Below are 21143 nucleotides of genomic sequence, written 5' to 3' on the forward strand. Positions count from 1 at the left end.
CAGGTATAACTCAAACAAGTCATATACAGTTTAATTTGTAGACAATTATTGGAATATAGCCTAAACCTTTTATTTGCACAACAGGGGCAAGTAACAAACTGTACATCTAGGAAGTAGGTGTGTGAGAGAGCCCAACATAAACGGACTGATGTCATTCTATCAAACTCTAGATGCTGGATTTCAATAGCCCCTTACCCCCCCACCTCCCACATGCACTGCCAAACAGGCTGTTGTGATAGACCTCCCACATACGCACACACAGCGGGAGCAGCCTTTAGACTAGTGTGAGCCACTGAGCAGCCAGCAACAGCAGCAGCTCTACTGATCCAGCCAGACAGCTTTTCAGGAGAGGGAGGAGAAGGAACAGTAGCTAAAGCCAACTCCCCCCCAACTCCTGCTGTAATCCCTCATGTCCCACCCCGGGGGCTACTCTGGAGGGTTTTTCATAGCTTAGACCGGGACCGTACCTTCATCCACTGCTTACACAGGTAGGGGAACCTCTTCCTGTGGAGGTGTTTCTGCTATTTCCTTTGACAAGGCTTTGACATACTTTTAATGTGACTTGTTAAAGTGTTGTAGTTCAGACATTCAGGATGTGAAATCAGCTGAGCTGTGTGACTGATCATCCTAATCGCACAAGTATCATTTGGCTAAGGGGTAGATGATTATAAAGGTACTGAAATGGAGAAAGTGAAGGGAGCTCTTCTTTCACGACTTCTGTCTATGTTTATCTACGTGACTGATGCATTAAAAGAGTGTGTGCAGTCATGAGGATGGGAATGCAGCCACAGTCCCAAACTTGATACTTGCAGTTTCACAAGCTGTATAAATGTGTTGTGATGACTTGATTTGGAGCCTCCTATCATAGCAGCTAACTTTTTAGGGGAGACAGCATTGACTTAAGTGGAGAATTTTAAATTAACAGCTAGCAAAAGCCTTAAAGTTTGGAGAAAAAAAATTAGAAGTTGAAGTTTGTGTGGCTATTATTTTAAGCTCTGGTCTCTATTGACTATGATAATCATGACAGCTATACTGAGCAGACTAGATCACATGTACTGACACTGAAGATACTTTGTCCAAATGGCAGGTGATACTGCAACAGGCTAGGGCTGCACAATATATTATTTTTTTATTTCTAAATCCTCATAATGATGTCAACTTGTGCGATAAACACATTGCGTAAGACTTCAATATTGCACTTAGAATGTAGGAAGGTATTATATTTATATCTGTAGGTGGTATTTTGTCTAATAAGCACCATGCTGTTAACTCTCTGGCCAATCAGACAGAGCCCTCACTGTCAGACACTGTCTGGTTGGTCAGAAGATAGCTCCTTTTATGCTGCCTTTTCATGGCGGGAATTTTACATTGTTATACTGCTTAGCTGTTGTGTATAAAAGGTAGAATTGCGCAATGGGGGGACAATGTTGTCTCTCCTATAAGCCAGCATCAGAGGTAGTTAGAGCGCTGAAACAATGTTAGTATAAATAAGACAGCTGGCAGAATGGGATAGTTGGCGACAGGGGTGTGACATTTTGATGACATGTTATGCATGCAACCCACGCGGGAGATTTAAAAAGTAGGTGGTAGCAGCAACTCAAAGAAGAAGAACCGCTGCAAAAATGTCCTCAAATTGGGAAAACATTGAGGTGTGTTTGCACCTTACTCTCCAAGCAAAGGACAAGATTAGCTGCCATATAACAGGGACAGTAAATGATTGTTATTGCCATGTTAAAGCCATTGTTATTGTTTGTAAAGTGCTGCCGATGCATCTGTTATATGTCACATTAGAGGCTGACATTGTTGTGTTGTTTGTCACGCCTTTTTTGCTTCCCCAATGATGGCATCCTCTCTAAAATCACACACTGGAGTGACATGATGCCGCTGTTGTTAGTTCTGTGTAAAAATGCAAAGGCAGCATAAAGAAGGGACTTCATAGCGGACCTACAGCACAATGTCTGTGTAAAATGGGCTGATGAGTGCAGACGTAAGAGTGAATGACAGGAAATGATGTCTTAAGAAAATAGCACATTAGCTGTCTGGCAAATTTTGGATACGGGAACGAAGAGGTGGTATGAGCGCAGGTACTGTGAAAGTCTGAGTCAAGAACTGACTTCACACTATCTGTTTATTTATCACAATTAACATTAATATCAGGGTATTCAACAATGTTATTGGATATTTTCCTCATGTTATGCAGCCCTTCAACAACCCATTATCAGACTTGACATACTAGAAGCAACCATAACCTCTTTTCCTCACGTGGTAAACCAGTGTACCAATCAAAGTAAACTCACTAACAGATTAGTAGTAGAAAACATACGCTGTTTGTCTGTGAGAGCCACCAGATTTGTTTCCATCAGCAGCCTGACAGTGCAGCCGCTACAGTGCGCCATTCCCTTGGCAAGTTGCCCCGGGCCCAGCTAAGGAGACCTTGCAGTACCCAGCTTGTGTACGCCCACCAAGCTCCATTACAGAGCCCTGTATTCACTGAAGCTGAGCTTGAGATATCTATAAGTTACAGAGACACAGACAGCTTCTTTGTGCAACTCCTTTCCCAGCTGTAGAATCTGATTTGGCTATCAGGACATGCCTCATCCTGAGGTTATGAGGTTTCTTGCGAACTTTAATGGGCAGTAGGAGAGGAATTATTTGACAAGGTATTGTTTTGTTGTTGAATGCGTAACTACACAAACTGTTACTTAATGGTGTGGAGGAGTGAGCTGAGGTAGTTGTGATTGTTCAGACATTACACATAAATCTGTCAGTATTGATGCAGTATGTTGGCTGTATTAGAGAATGCAGGAGGGAGGGAAAAAAGTACATGTAAGCTTGTGCATGTGTGTGTGTGTGTGTCAACCTTTTCAGTACGTTGAGCTTTTGTTTTGCTTTGGGTTTCGGAGGCCAGGAAAAGCCTCCTTGCCTTCTCTACTCAGTGAGGCTGATTTTCCAGTGATGACTAAATTCTTCTGATTGGGGCACCCTACTTCCTCTACACTGGGCTTTGGGTGTGGCTGTGTGTATATGGTTATGTGCATGGCCATATATGCAGGGGTGCTCCCAGAACTTTTTCATAGGGGTGGCCAGAAGGGGCCCCTGAAAAATTTAGGGGTGGCACATGAAAATCAAAAGCCATAACTGAATTTCAGGAATTTTATTATGCTGTTGAATTATATAGGCTAGTTTAAAACTATCTTAATATGGGAGTTAAAGAATCATATACTTTGATTTCTTACTTTACAGTTAATAATTTTGATTATCTGATGTGCAAAGACTACTACTGGTATAGTTAACATTTTGAGCTACACAACAATCCTGTTTTAAAATGTATCTGTGCATGTATCTGGAGATACATTGTTTTTCAAATGTAGGCTGGTTGTCCTTTCCTTTAAAAAGACAAATATACAGCTTTCATTGAATGGAGTACTTTGATTGTAAGAAATGAAACATCTGGCAACAACACCTCTCAAGCTTAGTGGAAACTTGTGGGTTTCCTTTGCATAAATTTTGCATTATTTTGGAGCGCTAGTCAGTCCCCTTCCTGACAGCTATGCTGACATGTATGGTACCAATGGATGACTTAGAATTCATAGGATAGCACTACCTTCATGCTAGCTTAAACAATGAGCTCACCCACAGCCTCTTTGAGACAGCAACTGTATCGTAGGGGCCATGGCCCCCATTTGGGGACACCACTGCATGTACAGTATGTACAGTATATGTGCATGTGCATTTGTGTTCAGTGAACACCATCTGCATTGCAGTATTCCATCCAAGCTCATGATATATACATACATACTCACCCTTACAACAAATCAGTCGACTGAAAGTCTGTGATGTCCATTAAACCATCCGTTTTCTACATCAGCTGATCCTGTTCACAGTTGGGGGGGATCAAATAAAATCAACAAGTGATTCATCTTCTATTATGCCGGTATCCCTCAGGTGACACACATTAATCCAATTGGCTTGAGAAAGTGCAAGGCAGCTCCTGTGATTTCATCTTTTTTCCACAGTGCATGCCACAGACCCTGCTCATTTCCTGAAGCTGGTAGAATAGGTGGACATGAGCCAGTGTTTAATTTAACTGCAGCTGTTTTGGCAGTGCCCACACAATCTCCAGATAGCCCTGCTTCTCTCTGTGATAGTCCCTGACGTTGCCTCTTAGTGTCTTGATGAGTCCTGTGTGCCTGTATTTAGAGGATTACACATTTATTTCTGCAATAGCCAAAGTGCTTTGGCTCTGAAAGTACTTCGGCGATTGAAAATGAAAGGGTTGAGGAAAGCTGAATGGTTGTTGATTGTCATCTTTGTTTTTTTAACTCTAATGAGCCTCTGTCATTCTTGTTTGTTTTAGAAGTCATCCATACCGAAGGGCCCCTGGACGGCAGCCTCTACGCCAAAGTTCGCAAAAAGGAGTCAGTTGAAGGAACGGTCACAGCGAATGGCCTCCCGCCCACTGCTGCTGAACATGCCTTACCTGCGGTAGACCATGCCTTGTCAGTGAGCAGCGACTCAGGAAACTCTACTGCCTCCATTAAAACCGACCGAACTGATGAAGCGGCAGCAGCTCCTCAGGTTTCCACAGTGAGCCAGACACACGTTCCTGTAGGTGAGGAGCTACCCTCAGTTCATCACCACGCCCCACCTGTACAACAACCAATCAGTCCCCAAGAGAAACAGGAGCTGGAGCAGCTGCTGAGTGGCTTGGAAGGGCCCATGCATCGACAGGGCTACCTGTCCACCCCGACCTCTGCTGTTGGAGGTATGCTTCACCTGGTGCCTGCCCAAGTCCATGTCAATGGGCATAGTAGCATTGACCGTGAGACAGACATTTTAGACGATGAGCTGCCTACCAGTCAAGAGGGCAACAGTGTGGACAGTCTAGGGACATTCTCCTCCACGGATGGTCGGGCTACACCAGCGGATCTTTACTACCAGCCTGAGTCACTTGTCAATGGCCAGGACCATGTGCCGTATCTGGAGCGCAGTGTCCCAGAAAAACCTCTGGAAACTGTCCAGCCACAGGTTGGTATATCCAACAAGCCTGTCACTTTGACCCAAAGTGATTCAGCCCCATCCTCTGGTAATTACATAGCTACCCAGAATGGCAATTTGTACCGCTCTCAGTCATTTGGAGCAGAGCCAAACTCTATGCCACAAGCTCCCACGCGCACCACCAGTAGCAGGGAGGCCGTCCAGCGTGGCCTCAATGTTTGGCAGCAGTTTGGTGTACCAGAGGAGCCAGTAACTGACGGCCTTACTTTTAGTCCACCTCCTTCTGTAGCAGTGATGCCCAGTCACCACAGCCTCCCACAATTCCCTCACCGCCACAGCGCCTCCCAGCAAGAAATTGAGCAATCTATTGAAACCCTTAATCTCCTCATGTTGGACCTAGAACCAGGCCGTTCACTGGTGCCAAAGTCTCAAAGTGCTCCACTGCGGGAAAACAGTGTTGTAGTAACCACCCAGCCGTCCTTCTCTCAGAGCCAACCTAGGCCCTCCTCCCAGGCAGATGCCAACATTCGTACCCACTTTTCTGGCCCCACATCCAGTCTGGCCAGCCACTCGCCTCCTTCTGAGACATCACCTGGGAAGCCTAGAACACCAGAGCCTGCACCTGTTCAGGGATCTCTGAGTTACACATCTGAAAGGGCTGGGACGAGTCCTTCCTCACAAGCCTCTCCGGCTGCAGGTGGTCAATTCCAGGTCAAGCCCGTCACTAGCTACCCACCAAGCACATTGTCCCAGTCTGCAGAAGTTTCTGAGCCCCAGAGAAGCCCCAGTGCTGCCTCAGCATCACCCCAGCCAAAAGATACGGAGCAAGATGAAGTGTTCAACGTGGAAGGTCTGGTGGCTCAAAGAGTGGCTGGTAAGAGCCAACATTATTTTATCTTGATACAATCACTCCATTTGTGACCTCAGTACCTTTTAATTTAAAGAATGATTTTCCTTTAGACGTATTTAAGTGGCCTCACAGATTTCTATAGTTCCTACAGAATGATAAAATATTAACCAACAAAAACATTATTACAATCCAGTATTTCCACAGACGCAGCACTGTTCTCTGTCCCAGCTCTTTTTAAGTGCACCCAACACTGAAGAAATGTAACACGCTATGTGACAGACTGCTCAGATCACAGATGTGACTAACCGACATCCAGACTTTGCCTTTACTTGCAGAAGGAAACCTCATTGTTTAGTTTTACATAGTATGATGAGGCAAAAGACATTGTACTCTGATGTTAAACCGTTCTTTTTATTTGAAAGCCCGCTTGCTGTCCATAGAGCTCACACCCTAAAATTCTCCCATAAGGCTTTGCACAGAGCTGAATCTTGGTTGTAACTTCTTCCAAGAAGCACCCACAACTACATTTGGTTCATTATTTCTACAACCAATCTTTTATCCAGTAAAAATTATCCCATTGTTTACTGGTCATTGCTTGATTTTAAGTTGCATATTGTTAGGTTCAGTCAGTATCATTCATTGTACCAGTTGTGTGTAGTCTTTGTTTCCGTGGCAGCAAATGCAGGGCAGAACATGTACTAAAGTGTAACATCGATGCCACCAGCCGTGCACTGTACACATAGACTCTCAGAAAACACTGTTCTGTCCTTATCTCATTTCCTGAATGTCACCTCATCGGCCCCATCATTCAGGCTTAAACAGGAAATGTTCTCTCCAGTCCAGCAGGTTGACTGTCCCTAGATAAGTACATCAGACATCCTGCAGAGCAGCAAGAAAGTCAACATAAAAGAGTGTGATAGCTGAGCCCTCTGATAACTAAAGCCAGAAAGAGGTTTCTAGAATCAACAATATAGCTCACTTTAATGCCATTAAAGTGCGAGCAATTGTCCACGTTACACAGTGCTGAATGCCAGTTTAACACCATTAGGAGTTAGAAATGTAGTGTATGGTTTATGTGAAGTAAATGAGACCCACGTTGGCTTGTTTTCAACTTCCTGTATCATAGAAATCCTATTTTCTTGACTTGTTTGGAGACCTTAAAGACAAAACTGTCTCACTTATGGTTTTTATGTGGATTTCAAAGGTAAGCATGCACATCAACACTTATAGGTTGATGTTCAAACTGGTAACTGAAATGAGTGGGGGTTTTTTTATATATATATATATATACATGGAAAATATCTGTCAGTTACCTTCCTGTTCTTTCCACAGGCGAGACCCCGTATTGCTTGTTTTCTTTTTCCCTTTAGTTTTGTCATCATCATTCTTCTTTCATCATCCATCTGTTTATCCAGAATACTCGGCTCGTGTCCAAAGCGTCATCCCCAGCATGACCTCTTCTCAGTCTGAGCACCGCCGCTCTCACTCCTTCTCGGGTTGGTTCTCCCATCCTGTCCAAAGAAAAACTTTAAAAAAAAGGAGAGGTCCTTTTTTTTAAGTGTTCCCAGTTCAAGTCTGTATCTGCTTTGCCTTTGAGTGCAGTGGCCTTTGATCTGCATTTAACCATTTCTTGTTTCATAATTGATTGCCCCATCTGCAGCTACTCATTTTGTTTTTGTTTCGCTTCCTCTTTCTTTCTTTCTTTCTTTCTTTCTTTCTTTCATACATAACACATGTTTTTCTGTCATTCTTGGGTTTGCAGAGCAGCATCATCATCCAACTAACCACTGATTCCTCTCTGCATACATACTCACCCTTCATTCCTTTTGTTTGTTCTGAGTTGCAGTTTTTTATCTCAAGGTTAGAGAATTACCTCAACTGTGGTGTAGGAAAAAAAACCCAACTGGATAATGTTAAAGTTTCGCAAGAACGAGACAGAGGAGGCACAAAGGAGGCTCTGTCCCTTGCCAGGAGAGTGCATGTCACAAGATCCATTTTGCCAAACTCGGGGAACAATATGGAGGCCAGGATACACTGGCCTCATTCAAGGCTGCTTTTTTCACTCGCACTGTTTTGAAGATTTACAAAGCCAGACAAAGGACACCAAATCTAGGAGAGAGACCACAGTCCTAGTTGGAAACATCACTAAAGCTGTATGTGTCCACTGGGACACAGCAACCACAATGCAGACAGGATTGTTCTGCTTAGGGCCCTAGGGTGTCAGGGGCCAGTCTGGCCTCATTACCGCAGACAGCAACATCCTTTCTAGTGATGCAACACAACAACAAAGTTAAATGATACAGAATAGATCTTCTATTCTACAAGGAGCATTCACGCACATCATTACCTTAGATGACCTCTCAGTTGCAGGTGTGCACATGTGGAGACTGTGGGTTCCCTCCTTTAAGAAAAAAAAAAAAAAAAAAAGGTCACCTATCAAGTTTAGGTTTTTGGAATCAACCCCATGCTTATCCACATGATGACTGGACTTTAAATAGCTGGGAAATGTCAGTCCTCGAGAATCTCCAGCCATCCCAGCTGGAAACCATTAACCGTCGCCAGGGCAACAGCGCAGTGTTTGACAGTACTCTGCTGCTGAGCAGTGCATCGTGGGTACATCTGGTTCTCAGTTTTTAGGCTCGGCATGATGGTGGGTGTGTTTCTGTTTGGGGGTGTTGACTACATGCTTTTCAAAGCTGTCAGTTCCAAGAGTTTTTAACCAACACCCTGCCAACACTATGTTAAGCTGGAGATACATCAAGCATCCTAACAGATGGCATGATTGGCACTTATTTATCAGATTTTTTTCTAGTATGTAAAAATACTACACATTTCTATAATAAATACATTGATTTATTAACCGTATAGCGATAATACAAAACAACATAAGACAACGCAGGAAAAAAATCCTTTTATTACCTCAGATTTTATACTTGGGTGGCAAGTGCAGCTAACTTCATTCCTCACACTTAACTGTTTGATATTTCACAGCTGCTATCACTAAATTTTCCCCACAAATATTTGGCCAGGGGTTTGCACCTTCACTTCAAAAGAAAGCTGCTTGAAGACGATCTTATTATTTTCATGTTTCCATGATGGTCAGATTTGGAGGTTGTGTCGACGTTCTTTTTTTTCCCCCTCCATGTGTGGAAAGATCTGTCAGCATCAGGCTGACAAAAGCCGTCGCTATTAGCTTGGGTTTATCTTCAGTTTCCTGATGAGATCATTCCACTTCTGCTGAGACATTTTCTCATGTACGTGTAAAAGAGGAGCTATAAAAAACAAGTTAACAATAAGTTAACTCAAGGTCAGTCAAACAAATTATTAATCAATTTGTTTCAGTGACAGAATTTGAAACATCAACACTTGAAAAAAACACTTTGAAAGCTGCCTCAGCACAAACAACTTGGGCTGCACAGAATGTTGTCACATGGCAACAAATACAGACTGAAGCAGCATATTTTGTAAGAAAAAAACTGAACTGAATTGTGAATTGTGGAAATGATTACATCTTTTTCATTTTTTTTTTTTTTTTTTTTTTTACTTTTGGACTTAACAACGCTCTGGAGTTATTGGGAATGTTTGGATCACGTGTCAGAAACAATCCCCTGCAGCCACCACTGGAATCTAATTTAACAAATACTATAATACTAATACTCCTGCAACTGTGCAGAAATACAGAGTTTTAACAGAATGAATAGACAACATCAATGTTATAAATAAAGCTTCGGAGCTGTTGAACTATTTGATACAGCCTTACAAACAACACCACAGAATTAATCATCCCAATTGTCCCACTTTTTTCTTAAACTCATTGTACTTCCCATTAACCTTCATCTTGTTCCAAGGCGCAGGGCAGCCAGTGATAGTCTTTCACACTGCCCGTGCATCTTTGCTATCTCCACCCGCCAGTCAATGGCATTGCATATTAGCATAAAGCTCTTAAATCAAATCCTGTTTGTTTTATGCTGGTAGCTTTTCCCTTTCTCTCTGGATCTCTCAGTTCACCAGATTAACTGAAATGAGCTTACTGGCTGCTTTGAGGTTCAGCCAGATCTGGCCACACGGACACATTAGATAACAAACATACAGCTCACACCAGTGTATCACAAAGTTTCGATTATTTGTGTAGGAGAACATTTCCCCATAAGCAATCCAAAAAAAAGTTTATTTGTTTCAGCTAATACTAGAAGGGGTGATATGCAGCATATTTCCAAGGTCAAGTTTTTATTTTCACTAAACTTTGAAACACCTACGGTAGTTTGTGTGTTGTGGTTTTTTTTTGGGGGGGGATAACATGGAGTGGGTTTATTGATGAATTAGAGAATTTCTTTAATTCTTGTGACTTGATTGGCTTCAGTTTGATCAGCAGCTAACCCTTCATTAAGCTTGTGTGTGAGCATGTTAAATTTAAATGTTTAAAGCCTTCTGCAAAATGCACATAATGGTCTGTGCGGTGAGCATTCACAGTGGCTGACAACCATTAACCTCTGATGTTGGGGTTGGCATTGCTGGAGGAAAGCAGTGGAATGGAGCAGCAGTGACCAGCCCTTGCTGAATTTTAACACTCACCGCGTGTCATCTCAGGTGTCCAGGCCCGTGCAGCATCCGTGGATGAGCCTGCGACTCTGCCCCGTCACCGCATAACAAGCGACGGCCAGTACCAGAATGGTCCCGACGACAGTACCTCTCCTGATGTCCCTCTTCGCTCCCCCGTCCGCTGTGTTTCTCCAGAGTTTGTCAACGCCATAGCAATGAACCCCGGAGGACGACCTAAGGAGGTAGAAAGCATACACCTTGGAGCATGTGTTTACCACTGTTTTCCATGTTTACATGTTTGTTTGTTTTTTTCCCACTCTTTAGAGACACATGCACAGCTACCGTGAGGCCTTCGAGGAGATGGAGGGTGGCCCCATCAGTCCTACACCTGTAGTTGGTGGTGAGGTGTTTCCCCAAACCCCTGCCTTCCCCATCTCGCCGCAAACCCCTTACTTCAACCTGTGTAAGTTCCCCCCTCCGGCTGACAGAGGGCACTGTGGAGCTCAAGCGTAGCTTCTGTAGATCCTAAATCCTAAATTAAGGTTTTATTTGACAATTGTATCATTCTTATCTTGACATTAGTCTTGAGATGTGTCCTTACATTCACTCTTGAATGGCTTATTTTAGTGATAAGGTTAGGTAGCATTTAGGGATGTCTGTGTTAACCGTAATCAGTTATCAGCTGAGAGTATTTTTGACAAGTTATGCATGTCATCTATAGGTTAATTTTACTACTCTTCAGTTTACTGCACTGCACAGCAACCAGGTCTGATGGGAGCTAGCTAGTTAGCTATGCTGCTCATTGGGCAATTACTGCTAGAAATGCCATCCCAAACCAACAGCATTAATGTGGAAACATTGTGCCTACCCTTCCCCTGGGGCGTTTGGTGACTAAGTCGCTCAATTTTTGAGCCGCAAACCCCATTTAGCATTGTTAACTATGTTATCACTATTAGCTCTGTTAGCATAATTAGCAGGTAGCGGTGCTAACATAGTTAACAAAGCTAAAGGGTAATTGCCACTAAAAATGATGCCGCTTTCTCAGTACAGCTACCTGTGGGGAGACCAGAGGGTGTCCACCATGTTTTAGCAGCAACACTGTCGCACTACCAGAATAGCATTACCAGTGGTAATCGCCGAGTGAGCAGCACTGCTAGCGTGATCCCACCTGATCGAGGTGGTGCACATTGCGGAGCAGCCAAGGCTTATGTTAGCTACCTAGTTAAAACTGGAAGGTGGGCAGTGGGTACTTTGTTTCCTAAAATGAACCAGTTAGTTACCACTTAATGGGTGTCAGACTATCAAAAGCAAAGTTAACCGAAACTGACATTCCGAGTAACATTCATCGGCATTTGATAAATGTCTCGTTTTTAAGTGGAACAACAGAAATGTAGATCAACGTGAACTTACTGTAGGAAAGGTCTTGAGGTGTAAAAGGTTCCGTCATGTATTGAGACTCTTGGCAGACACTCAGGTACTTTATTGTGACTTACACTAATTTCTTTCTTTATGTACTCCATTTGGTACGACATATTCCAAGCAGTGAAAAAACAACCTCATTATTACCTCATCTCATTTTATTCAGATTGTAAATGGGCTGCATTTCCAATGTACGAGTGGGACGTTGCAGGGTTCTGGCCTTGTGTTGGCTCATCAAAATGCCTTAGTGGCCACATCTCGTAAAGACTGAATCCCTCTTTTCTCACAAGAATGTCTGCAGTCATCAGTCAGTACATGCAGAATAAGAAAAAAGGGAAAGAGAGACAGAGTCAGTTTGGAGTTACCTGTGTCCAGATTTCAAGTGTGGCCTGCTACTTGATTACATGTAATCTTCATCTCTCTCTTCTATCCAGCCTGTCTCTTTTCTGTTTCACAAAGAAGAAATAAGTTGATATTACAAGGACGGCATGCTTATTTTATTCACTAAGTCCAGAAAATAGAAAGGATATATACAGACCAACAGACATACACATACTCATCTCCCCAACTCGTCCTCCCCCAGCCCCCTCTCTCAGTCTCATATACACCCCACACTAAAACAAGAGTCATGTATTAGGTAACGCGTCGTTGGCCAACTCTACCAATGACCTCATCCAGTCCTCTAGCCTATCTCCCCCAGGGCACACCCATAAAAGTTAGTCATAAAAACTCACACCATATTTTTAACACCCGCTCTGTGGCATAACATCCCTCCTTCTCCTAAAAGTGAGAACATTGCGTACGCAGTGACGCTGAGCAACAACCTTTTCTGAGATAAACAAAGAATGTTGAATCTTGGGTGAATTAAAAGGGACAAATTGATATAACATTGTTGCATTAGATATACATTTTTTAAAAGTGTTTTTCATGGACCTCAAAACCAGATTATCCCAGCTGAGCACAAACTGTAGTTAACTGTCATCAGTTAACTGAGATTAGTTTTGCAGTTTTTTGCAAAACTTGTTAAAGGCGCATGGATAGCTAATTGAGTGCACGCCACACCAGACTTACTTCCCATTACACCGTCATCTTGAGTGGTGCGTCAAATCACGTTTCTAAGTGTTCACTCAGCCTGCCCCACACACACCTCCCACCATTAAATGTGGGGCATCAAGGCTGCAAGTACAAAGAATTGATTTGGATTCTTTGGTAAGTGGAGGATGCACGTCTCTCTACCGGAGTTCCACTGTCCCACAACGTCAGCCAAATGGATCCCCTGTCCCTCAATCCCTGTCCCTCCCCCTGCCGAGTGAGCTTTACCCATCACTTATCACAGTCCTGCACTGCTTTGGCATGAGAGCCACACGAGAGCAGCACCGGCGACACAATGGACACAGTGTAGAACTCATATCAGACATATTCAGCAGTTCAACAGTAAACAAGTCTTTTGCTGATCAAATAGATACATGTCATGCAAAAACAGGGAATAACCTCCATTTTCATCAACTGAAAGTCAACACACACAGAGGCTGCGTTTCATTAGTCATTCAACATGCTCTCATTGACTTCCCTTCTGTACTTGCCCTCAGGGGAATCCCCACTGTCGTCATGAGTGCCCTTTTATTTGTCTTAAAAACTGAAGTGAACTTGGTGAGATTGCTTGGAGGGCTGAGGGAGTGAGTCTGCACACCATTTGAGAACCACTGTTAGAATCACATAGCAACAATTTTGAAGATAACCATGATAGAGATGACAAACATACATTTCTACATAAGAAACTGATGTAGCTAATGATACAGTGCCGATGTATTTAAATTATTTGCAGAAGACACCTCCCCCTATTGAAATGAGTCTAAAGGGTTAAGTTAAGTTAATGAGAGGAAGAGGAAACTACTAATGAAACGCAGCGACAGACACACACACATCCATAGACCCATCCAGGTAAAGCACAAAGACATGCTGCTGCTGCTCTCTGTGTTGCTGTTGTCATCTGTGTTTAGGCTTATGTTGCTGCCTTGTTTCACCACAACCAGCACCCTGCCTGCCCTCCCCCAGCAGTCTGTATTAGTGTCTTGTCCTTTGATAAATGTGCTAGCAATACATGTTTGTTATTACAGGAGTTTTTTTTACTCCCACATTATTTGTGTTTACACTGTGTCAAAATACCTTTTCTTTCATGGCCAGTAACTGTGTTGCAACTTTTAATTCAAAGGAATACAGGGATTTTGGCAATGCTAATGTAAAACTAAAACAAGCTTCAGTCAATTAAACTCACAAACATGAACAACTGAGGAATCTGAATGTCATTCTCCTGTAACATGACAGGTTCATGGGAAACCATGCACCCTTTTTTCAGTTTGACCCAGCTCTGCCTTGATGTCAACTTGTGTTTGACACACACCTTATTCTGCTGATGGTAGAGTGAGGTGGTGTCACTGCCAGTTTGTCACATAGTGTTTAGTCACATGCATGTTTTGCCCTTCCATCATAGCATGAGCGCACCCCTCTGAACATGTTGCTCCTGTGTGTGAAGCTGTGTTGATGCTGTACTGTCTTGACAGCTGTTTACCTGGTTATTATTATAATAGTATTATCAAGACTGAAGGTCAACTTAAAGCAGGCCATATGGAAATTAAATGGATATTATGGCATTTAGAATTGTTGTTGGCTGTTCTTATACACTTTGACATCATTTACTAATTTAATTATTTTTCTTAAATAAGTGATACTTTTATTGTTAGACTGTGTCAACAGGTAGCAGCTGTCAAGATGTCAGTGATGTATGATGCTGTGTGGTGATAAGTGTCCCATTCTCTTCAGGTCGCTCCCCTCCTGGTCTTGCCAAGACTCCACTGTCAGCCCTGGGTCTGAAGCCCCACAATCCAGCAGAAATCCACCTCAATCAGACAGGCTCAGGTTGGTTGTAACTCCCACTTTATTCAAATCATTCACTAACTGACTGTAGTCATTGTTTTCTAACGCTGTTAAAATGCTTGTGTACAGTTCTGCTCATAAGCTTCTACCTATTTTATTATACAACTTAAGTCACAGAGAGTCTGTTTGTCTGCATGCAAGAAACTCTTTTACATCAGTGATTGAAATTTCCATTCAGTCACACATGAGGCTGATAATTCCTGAGTGTCACGTTGATGAGTTACTACGGAACTTCAATTTTCTTTTAATAAAGCCTACTGGTTACTTAACCGGTTGTGATCACCAAGCACAACATTTGTGGCCATGAATCCAAAATTCAGTTTTAGTCTCATCCAAATGACTTTTGCTCCAGAAATTTTGGGGTTTGTCTAGATGCTGTTTTACATTTTGTAAGTGGCTGCATGATCAGACACATTATCAAAAAAAAAGGTTTAGTTTTTACAACTTCTGACAGAGTATGTAAATTTATAAGCACAACTTTATATTGGTATTTTTTGTTATATATATATATATATGTATATATATATATAAACAAAAGAAAAAAGTAAAACTTTATTATTTACTTTGTATTTCGTAAGTGTATGATCATAAATGACAAGTTGGACGTCCTGTCAACCTTCAACCTTTCTCAAAATACACTTTGTTCGTGCAACTGAAGGCTAAATGGGAGCACTTCATCACTAGTAATATTCCTCATGAACTGTGTTCTTTTGACATTCCCTGTCACACACACACACACACACACACGCCAAATTAAATGGGTATAGCACAGATAAAACACTCTTTCCAACTGCCTGCTGTACCTCTGTTCCTTTACATTATTCTGTTTCTCTGGATTATCTCCAATGATGCTCCACAGATGATGAGAGCAGTGAGGGTGAGGAAGGTAAGAGTGCTGCTCTGATGCCACAGATCATCATCGACATTCGACGTGTTAATCGCCTCCTCATTTTGCTCTACCTATTGCTCAGTTGTAGTCCACTTACATATCGTGTGTGGCAAAACCATTTCTGTTTTCATTCCTTGTCTAGAAAAGTCACAACCACTCTCACGGCAGCATACACTATTGCATCATAATAATTCCATCATGTGTCACTCTGTTTTCACTGTTTTCTTTATTTTTTAAGGCATAATATCACTGTCACACAACTACAGTGCTACAAATACAGACAGAAAAAGCACAAGTGGTATAAATGTGTAGCTCACAGACAAACTCTTTCTCTCTGTCATGCAGCACCAAGAAGCTATGTAGAGTCTGTTGCGAGGTCGGCTGCAGCAGGCGGAGAGCAGTCCACGTCACCTCAGAGCAATAGCCCACCCGCAGAGACTACAGGGCAGCAGAGAAGTCCAAGTCCCACGTCCCACACACTGAACCCGCCTTTGTCCAGCAGCAGCCCCATCCAGAGCTCACAGGGGTGAGCCAAATACATAATGCTCTTTCACTTTTTGGTCCAAAGACCAGATCTTAGGCCAGAAATGAGTAATTGTGTTAAAAAAAGATTTGATGTGTGTGTCCTTCATTGTGTTTAAATCAAAGAGTTGCCTTCTGGAGCCATAGGTGGCTTCTTTGCGGGGACATATCCTGCCAGTCGCTCATTTTTGTATAGTGTTTATGCCTTATACTCAAATATTCAGATTTTCTGCTTAGATAGGTACAAATGAACAAAGGTTTGTATCTTTCGAGGCAGGGTTGTATGACGTACGGATAGATAGTCAGTGTATTACACACAGTCAATGTGCTCCCCATTTGGAGAAGCAGGCAGGAGTACCAACACGGAAGCTGGGGCAGCAGCAGTCCACAGCAGTACATTGCTGAGCTCCCATGGTGGTACTCCTGCCAATGTCCCCAAACTGTGTTTTAGTCTGCAAAGTCATCTGTCCAAACAAATAGTTTGATGTGTGTAAAACTTGCGCTGGTTCATAAATGTTTCCAATTGTCTTCCAGTGATCACCCCTTGGCAGAGAGCAGCATAAGCACTCCGTCCCAACCAACTACTGATTCGGGCTTCCGCTCCCAGGCTACAGAGAGTGCCTACCCCACTCCCACCCCCTCATATCAAGCCCTGAATACCCCCACGTCTTCCTACCTAGATTCCAGCTCTCCGACCTCTTCCTACCTTGGCACTACTACCCCTACACTGTCCTACCTTGGGCCAAACACCATACCTGGGAGCTATGTAGCCTCAGATCCCAGCCCGCCCACCTCAGAACCCTCCCAGACAATGCTCAGCCACGGCAGTCCCCATGCAGAGCATCGGACAAACGTCCTCGGCTCCACCTACAACCCCCTCCTCCAGCAGCGCTCGTGCGCTAATCAGGACGGTTCTATCATGGGTCAGCAAACATCACCAGCTGATGGCTTTGATGTAGGTATGGTAGGTCTCAGTGGAAGTCCCATCCTTGGTCGTTGTCCGTCTCAGGGAGCTCAGAGCAGCCCAGTCCTCAGCAGACAGGCCTCTTTGGGACAGGGGTCTCAGCGGAGCCCGGTCCTCAGTAGACAGCCGTCCGTGGGTCAGCCAATGCAGAGCAGCCCCGTGCTCAGCCGACAGCCATCTGTCACACAACCACAAGGAAGTCCAGTTTTGGGCCGCCACCCATCCGTATCGCAGGTATACCAGAGAAGCCCCAGTCTGGATCGTCACCCAATGCACAGCGGTTACACCACCCCGGATGAGAGACATGGGAACCTGTCGAGACAGAGCAGCTCCTCTGGCTACCAGGGACCTCCTACTCCTTCCTTCCCCATCTCGCCCGCAGGCTACCAAGATGGGGGGATGATGGGGATGGGTGTAGGTTTCCGGCAGGGCAGCCCAGCCCCTGGTTTCCAGCCCCAGCTTCCAGAGAAGAGGCGCATGTCGAGTGGCGATAGACCAAACGGTGCACTGTCCTATGGCACCCTGAACGGGAAGATAATGTCTCCAGTGAGTGGAGGAAGCACTCCCGGCTACTTCCACACCCTCTCTGACTTCTCAAGGTTTAATATGCCAGGTGAAGACATACATTACCTGAAGTGACATGAAAACAGATGTGGTTCTTTTTTTGCTCCTTTCTGTCTGTGTCTGTGACATTCTTTTGTTATTTGTTGCAGATGGAAGTCCTGAGAGCAGGCTGAATGTCAAGTTTGTCCAAGACACGTCCAAGTTCTGGTATAAGCCAGAAATTTCCAGGGAGCAAGGTGAGATGCTGAAAGACTGTTCCCTTAAATGACCTTTAGACAAATATTGTAACATTTCTTGCCCTTTAATTGTGTTTATTTGAATGATTGTCCAAGTGTGTGTAGGTATTTTTGAAGGTTTTTCATTTTTTTATCTGCCTGCTGAGGATTGGAAGTTCAGTGTGTGCTATTGTAGCAAAAATGTTTACACAGTTATATTACAGAATATTCCATCTACCTGAAAGCTATGTTTTACACAGAGCAAACATTTAAATGCAACACTTAGTTTTGCTCCAATTTTGGGTTTAAGTTAAAGATCTAAGACTTTTTCATGCACTTATTAAATAAATTCATCTCAAATTTTGATAACAAATTTGTTAATGTCAGTGTTAGTGAGCACTTCTCCTTTGTCAAGATAATCCATCTACTACTGATTAAACAGCATCATTACTAAAGGTTTGAGCAGAAATTCTTCAGTTGTGCCAAACAAGTGTTGCATCAGCTGTTGGAGTGGCTGGTCTCAGATGATTTTGCTGGTAAAGACAATATGGAAGTTCTGAGCTGGTGTGACTAACTACATGTGGTACATGTTGTGAGGGTGGTTGGGTGTACTGCCAAATTCAGGGACTGATATTGGAAAAGGCTAATGATCTTGAAATGAACATTCAGTTGACCGGCAACCGCTTTGGTGGACATTCCTGCAGTCTGTATGCCAATGGCACGTTCTCGTAAAACTTGTAACCTAAACCTATAAAAAATGAGAGCAAAAACAAAAGTGCTGTGATAAAATTTTTGTTCATTATAAATGTATCAGAGATTTACCCCCATACCGCAACTATGTTCATCAGTGACAGAGCGAATGCTTACCTTACTAAAAGAAGTATAAAAGGAACTTGTTTTTAGCAATATTTTGTCTGATTGGTTGCAACACACAAAGCACAGTAATGGACAGTGGAGAAGTGGATTATTTTTCAGGAGTGGTTTGAAAACTTTCTATGAATGTCCTGGTACCTTGGTTGTGAGGTCAGTGGCTGTTGGCCACCCCATCTGTATTTGCTCATGGCCAGTATTGGATTATATCATGTTAAATACAAGCACATGTTCAACTGCAATGACATCACACACGCACACACATACACACATACACAGTTTAAACTTAGTGCCATGCACTCACAGAAGAAAAGCCACACCATATGTAAAGAATTAGGGAACATCTGCATGTGTTGCTCATCTCATCCATCTTCCTTCCTTAAACTATCACATGTGGACAGGCTGAGGCACTGAACTTAATAGTGAAGTAATTCATCTAAAGCGCTTCTCCTTGAACAATAGCGTGTCTAAAACAAAGTGTCATGTTAAAGGTTTAATGAAATACAGACTGACAGCAATTTTTTAAACAAAGGGTCAGGACTTGACTCACTGCTTTGCTCTTGGTCATTCTTGTAACTTTTAACTACCGTTTTCCTTTAGTTTAACTTGATCCCTTAATGAGCTGATTTCTCTGACCTCCAAAGTCTGTTTCCCAAATTTAATCTGTATAGTATAAAGGCATTCAATTGCTAATGTGACTAACATACCCTGCTTGAGTGCTGCCTGTGTCTTGGCCTGTCTGGTCAGTGTTGTATGTCATATGTTTTTACTGTGTCCTGCCAAAGGATTGCAGATGTCATTTAGCTCCAAACTAACACTGATACACTACATCAAAGGAGGAAAGTTTTACAAATAGAGAACCTCCATGGATCATAATTTTCAATTTTGACTTATTAAATTGATTTTATTTTTTCTGCATGTGTATTTTTACTTTTAATAATTAATATTAGGGTTTGGAATCACCAGAGGATCCACGATACAATATTATCACAATACTGAAGTCACGATACAATATTATTGCAATTTCAAATATGTTGCGATATGCTTAGTATTGCGATAAAATATATTGCGATTTATTGCCTTTTTTCAACTGTAAATTATGTCATCAAAGGAAAACTTTGTCAACATCTGTTTCATCTAATAAGATAAAGTTCTCATTCTGTTTATCTCATCTCAGCCATTTTTTTGGTGGAAAATGTGTCTAGTGGACTGAAAAAGCAATTGATTAAATTATTCTAGTATGCAACCTTACTACCCCTTTAAAACTTAAATTGCTAATTTCTCTTTTGTTCGGATCCCCAACACCTGTTTGCTCTGAGCACATTCACCATTATACTATCTCTGTCATTTGCTCAATTACACACTCTCTATGCAATGAGTGACTTCTGAAGAAATTAACGTGAGGTAATGGAGTTTATACAGTAACAAGTGAGTGTGTATAGTATGTGTGTGTGTGTGTGTCTTTTAATAAATGGTTATTCGTTAGAATTCTGTGAACTTCGATGTTCGACAGCTAATACTGTTGCTTTTATGTAACAGTTGTAAACAACTTTCAAATGTGTAGCTCTATCCAATCATACACTAACTTTACTGAACATGTCTTTTGTTGTGTTTTTTCCCTGTCCATGTCAGTGGCTGGTGGCTTAACAATTTTACCCACCACTGCCAACAGATTACCCGCATTTAGCGTGTGATCAAACACTAGTGCTCCTTTCTGTGTGTCTGCACTCACATTTAATGTTCTGATAGTCTTAAATAACTGAATGTCTGCTGTGTTACAGCCATTAGCCTGCTGAGAGAGAGGGAGCCTGGAGCCTTTGTTATTCGAGACAGCCACTCGTTCAGGGGGGCTTACGGCTTGGCTATGAAGGTCGCCTCTCCTCCACCCTCAGTGCATCAGAACAAGAAAGGTAGGAGACAGGATGCTGGTTACTAATGCAACAGCTATTTACTTCAGTGCTTTGAGTAGCTCTTCTTTCCTTCTTTTTTGATCTTTGGCCAGGGTGGAGACAGAATTAAAGTTAATATCCTAATACCAAAGATGTGAGGTGATGTCTCCACGTTAATCAGCTGTGTATTACCTAGACTCACCCCTCTCCCTCTCTGCTGTTGCAGGTGACATCACCAACGAGCTGGTGAGGCACTTCCTGATTGAGAGCAGCCCAAAAGGAGTGAAGCTGAAGGGTTGTCCCAACGAGCCTTACTTTGGTCAGTGGAAGCCTGCTGCTCTCCCTCCTGCCTGAATTCTCACTCACGTGTACACTGACAGCTTAGTGAAGCCAAGAGTTTGGAGAGCCAAACACTAGTGCTCCTTTCTGTGTGTCTGTCACAGATCTGCACCTCCTTCCAAGCTCTATAACGTGTAATCCTACCGTAATT

At 42.8% G+C, this 21143-nt stretch overlaps 1 protein-coding gene across 19 annotated transcripts in view; it reads left to right on the top strand.

The window, feature by feature from the left end:
* The window catches only part of tns1b (tensin 1b), a 239075-nt gene that overhangs the window by 209365 nt on the left and 8567 nt on the right, over positions 1–21143 (top strand). For 9 of the 19 annotated variants that reach the window (XM_033617654.2, XM_078174332.1, XM_078174341.1 and 6 more), the window contains 11 exons: positions 4358–5872; positions 7264–7344; positions 10436–10629; positions 10712–10850; positions 14627–14722; positions 15600–15626; positions 15975–16155; positions 16686–17728; positions 17829–17915; positions 20546–20674; positions 20880–20972. In XM_033617654.2, the coding sequence (XP_033473545.2) occupies positions 4358–5872; positions 7264–7344; positions 10436–10629; positions 10712–10850; positions 14627–14722; positions 15600–15626; positions 15975–16155; positions 16686–17728; positions 17829–17915; positions 20546–20674; positions 20880–20972 (3585 nt within the window). The remainder of the gene's footprint in view (positions 1–4357; positions 5873–7263; positions 7345–10435; positions 10630–10711; positions 10851–14626; positions 14723–15599; positions 15627–15974; positions 16156–16685; positions 17729–17828; positions 17916–20545; positions 20675–20879; positions 20973–21143) is intronic. The other 10 variants (XM_078174336.1, XM_078174334.1, XM_078174338.1 and 7 more) reach the window with 6 other exon arrangements.

The sequence above is a fragment of the Epinephelus lanceolatus genome, chromosome 14 (genome assembly GCF_041903045.1).
Source record: "Epinephelus lanceolatus isolate andai-2023 chromosome 14, ASM4190304v1, whole genome shotgun sequence".
Classification (NCBI taxonomy): domain Eukaryota; kingdom Metazoa; phylum Chordata; class Actinopteri; order Perciformes; family Serranidae; genus Epinephelus; species Epinephelus lanceolatus.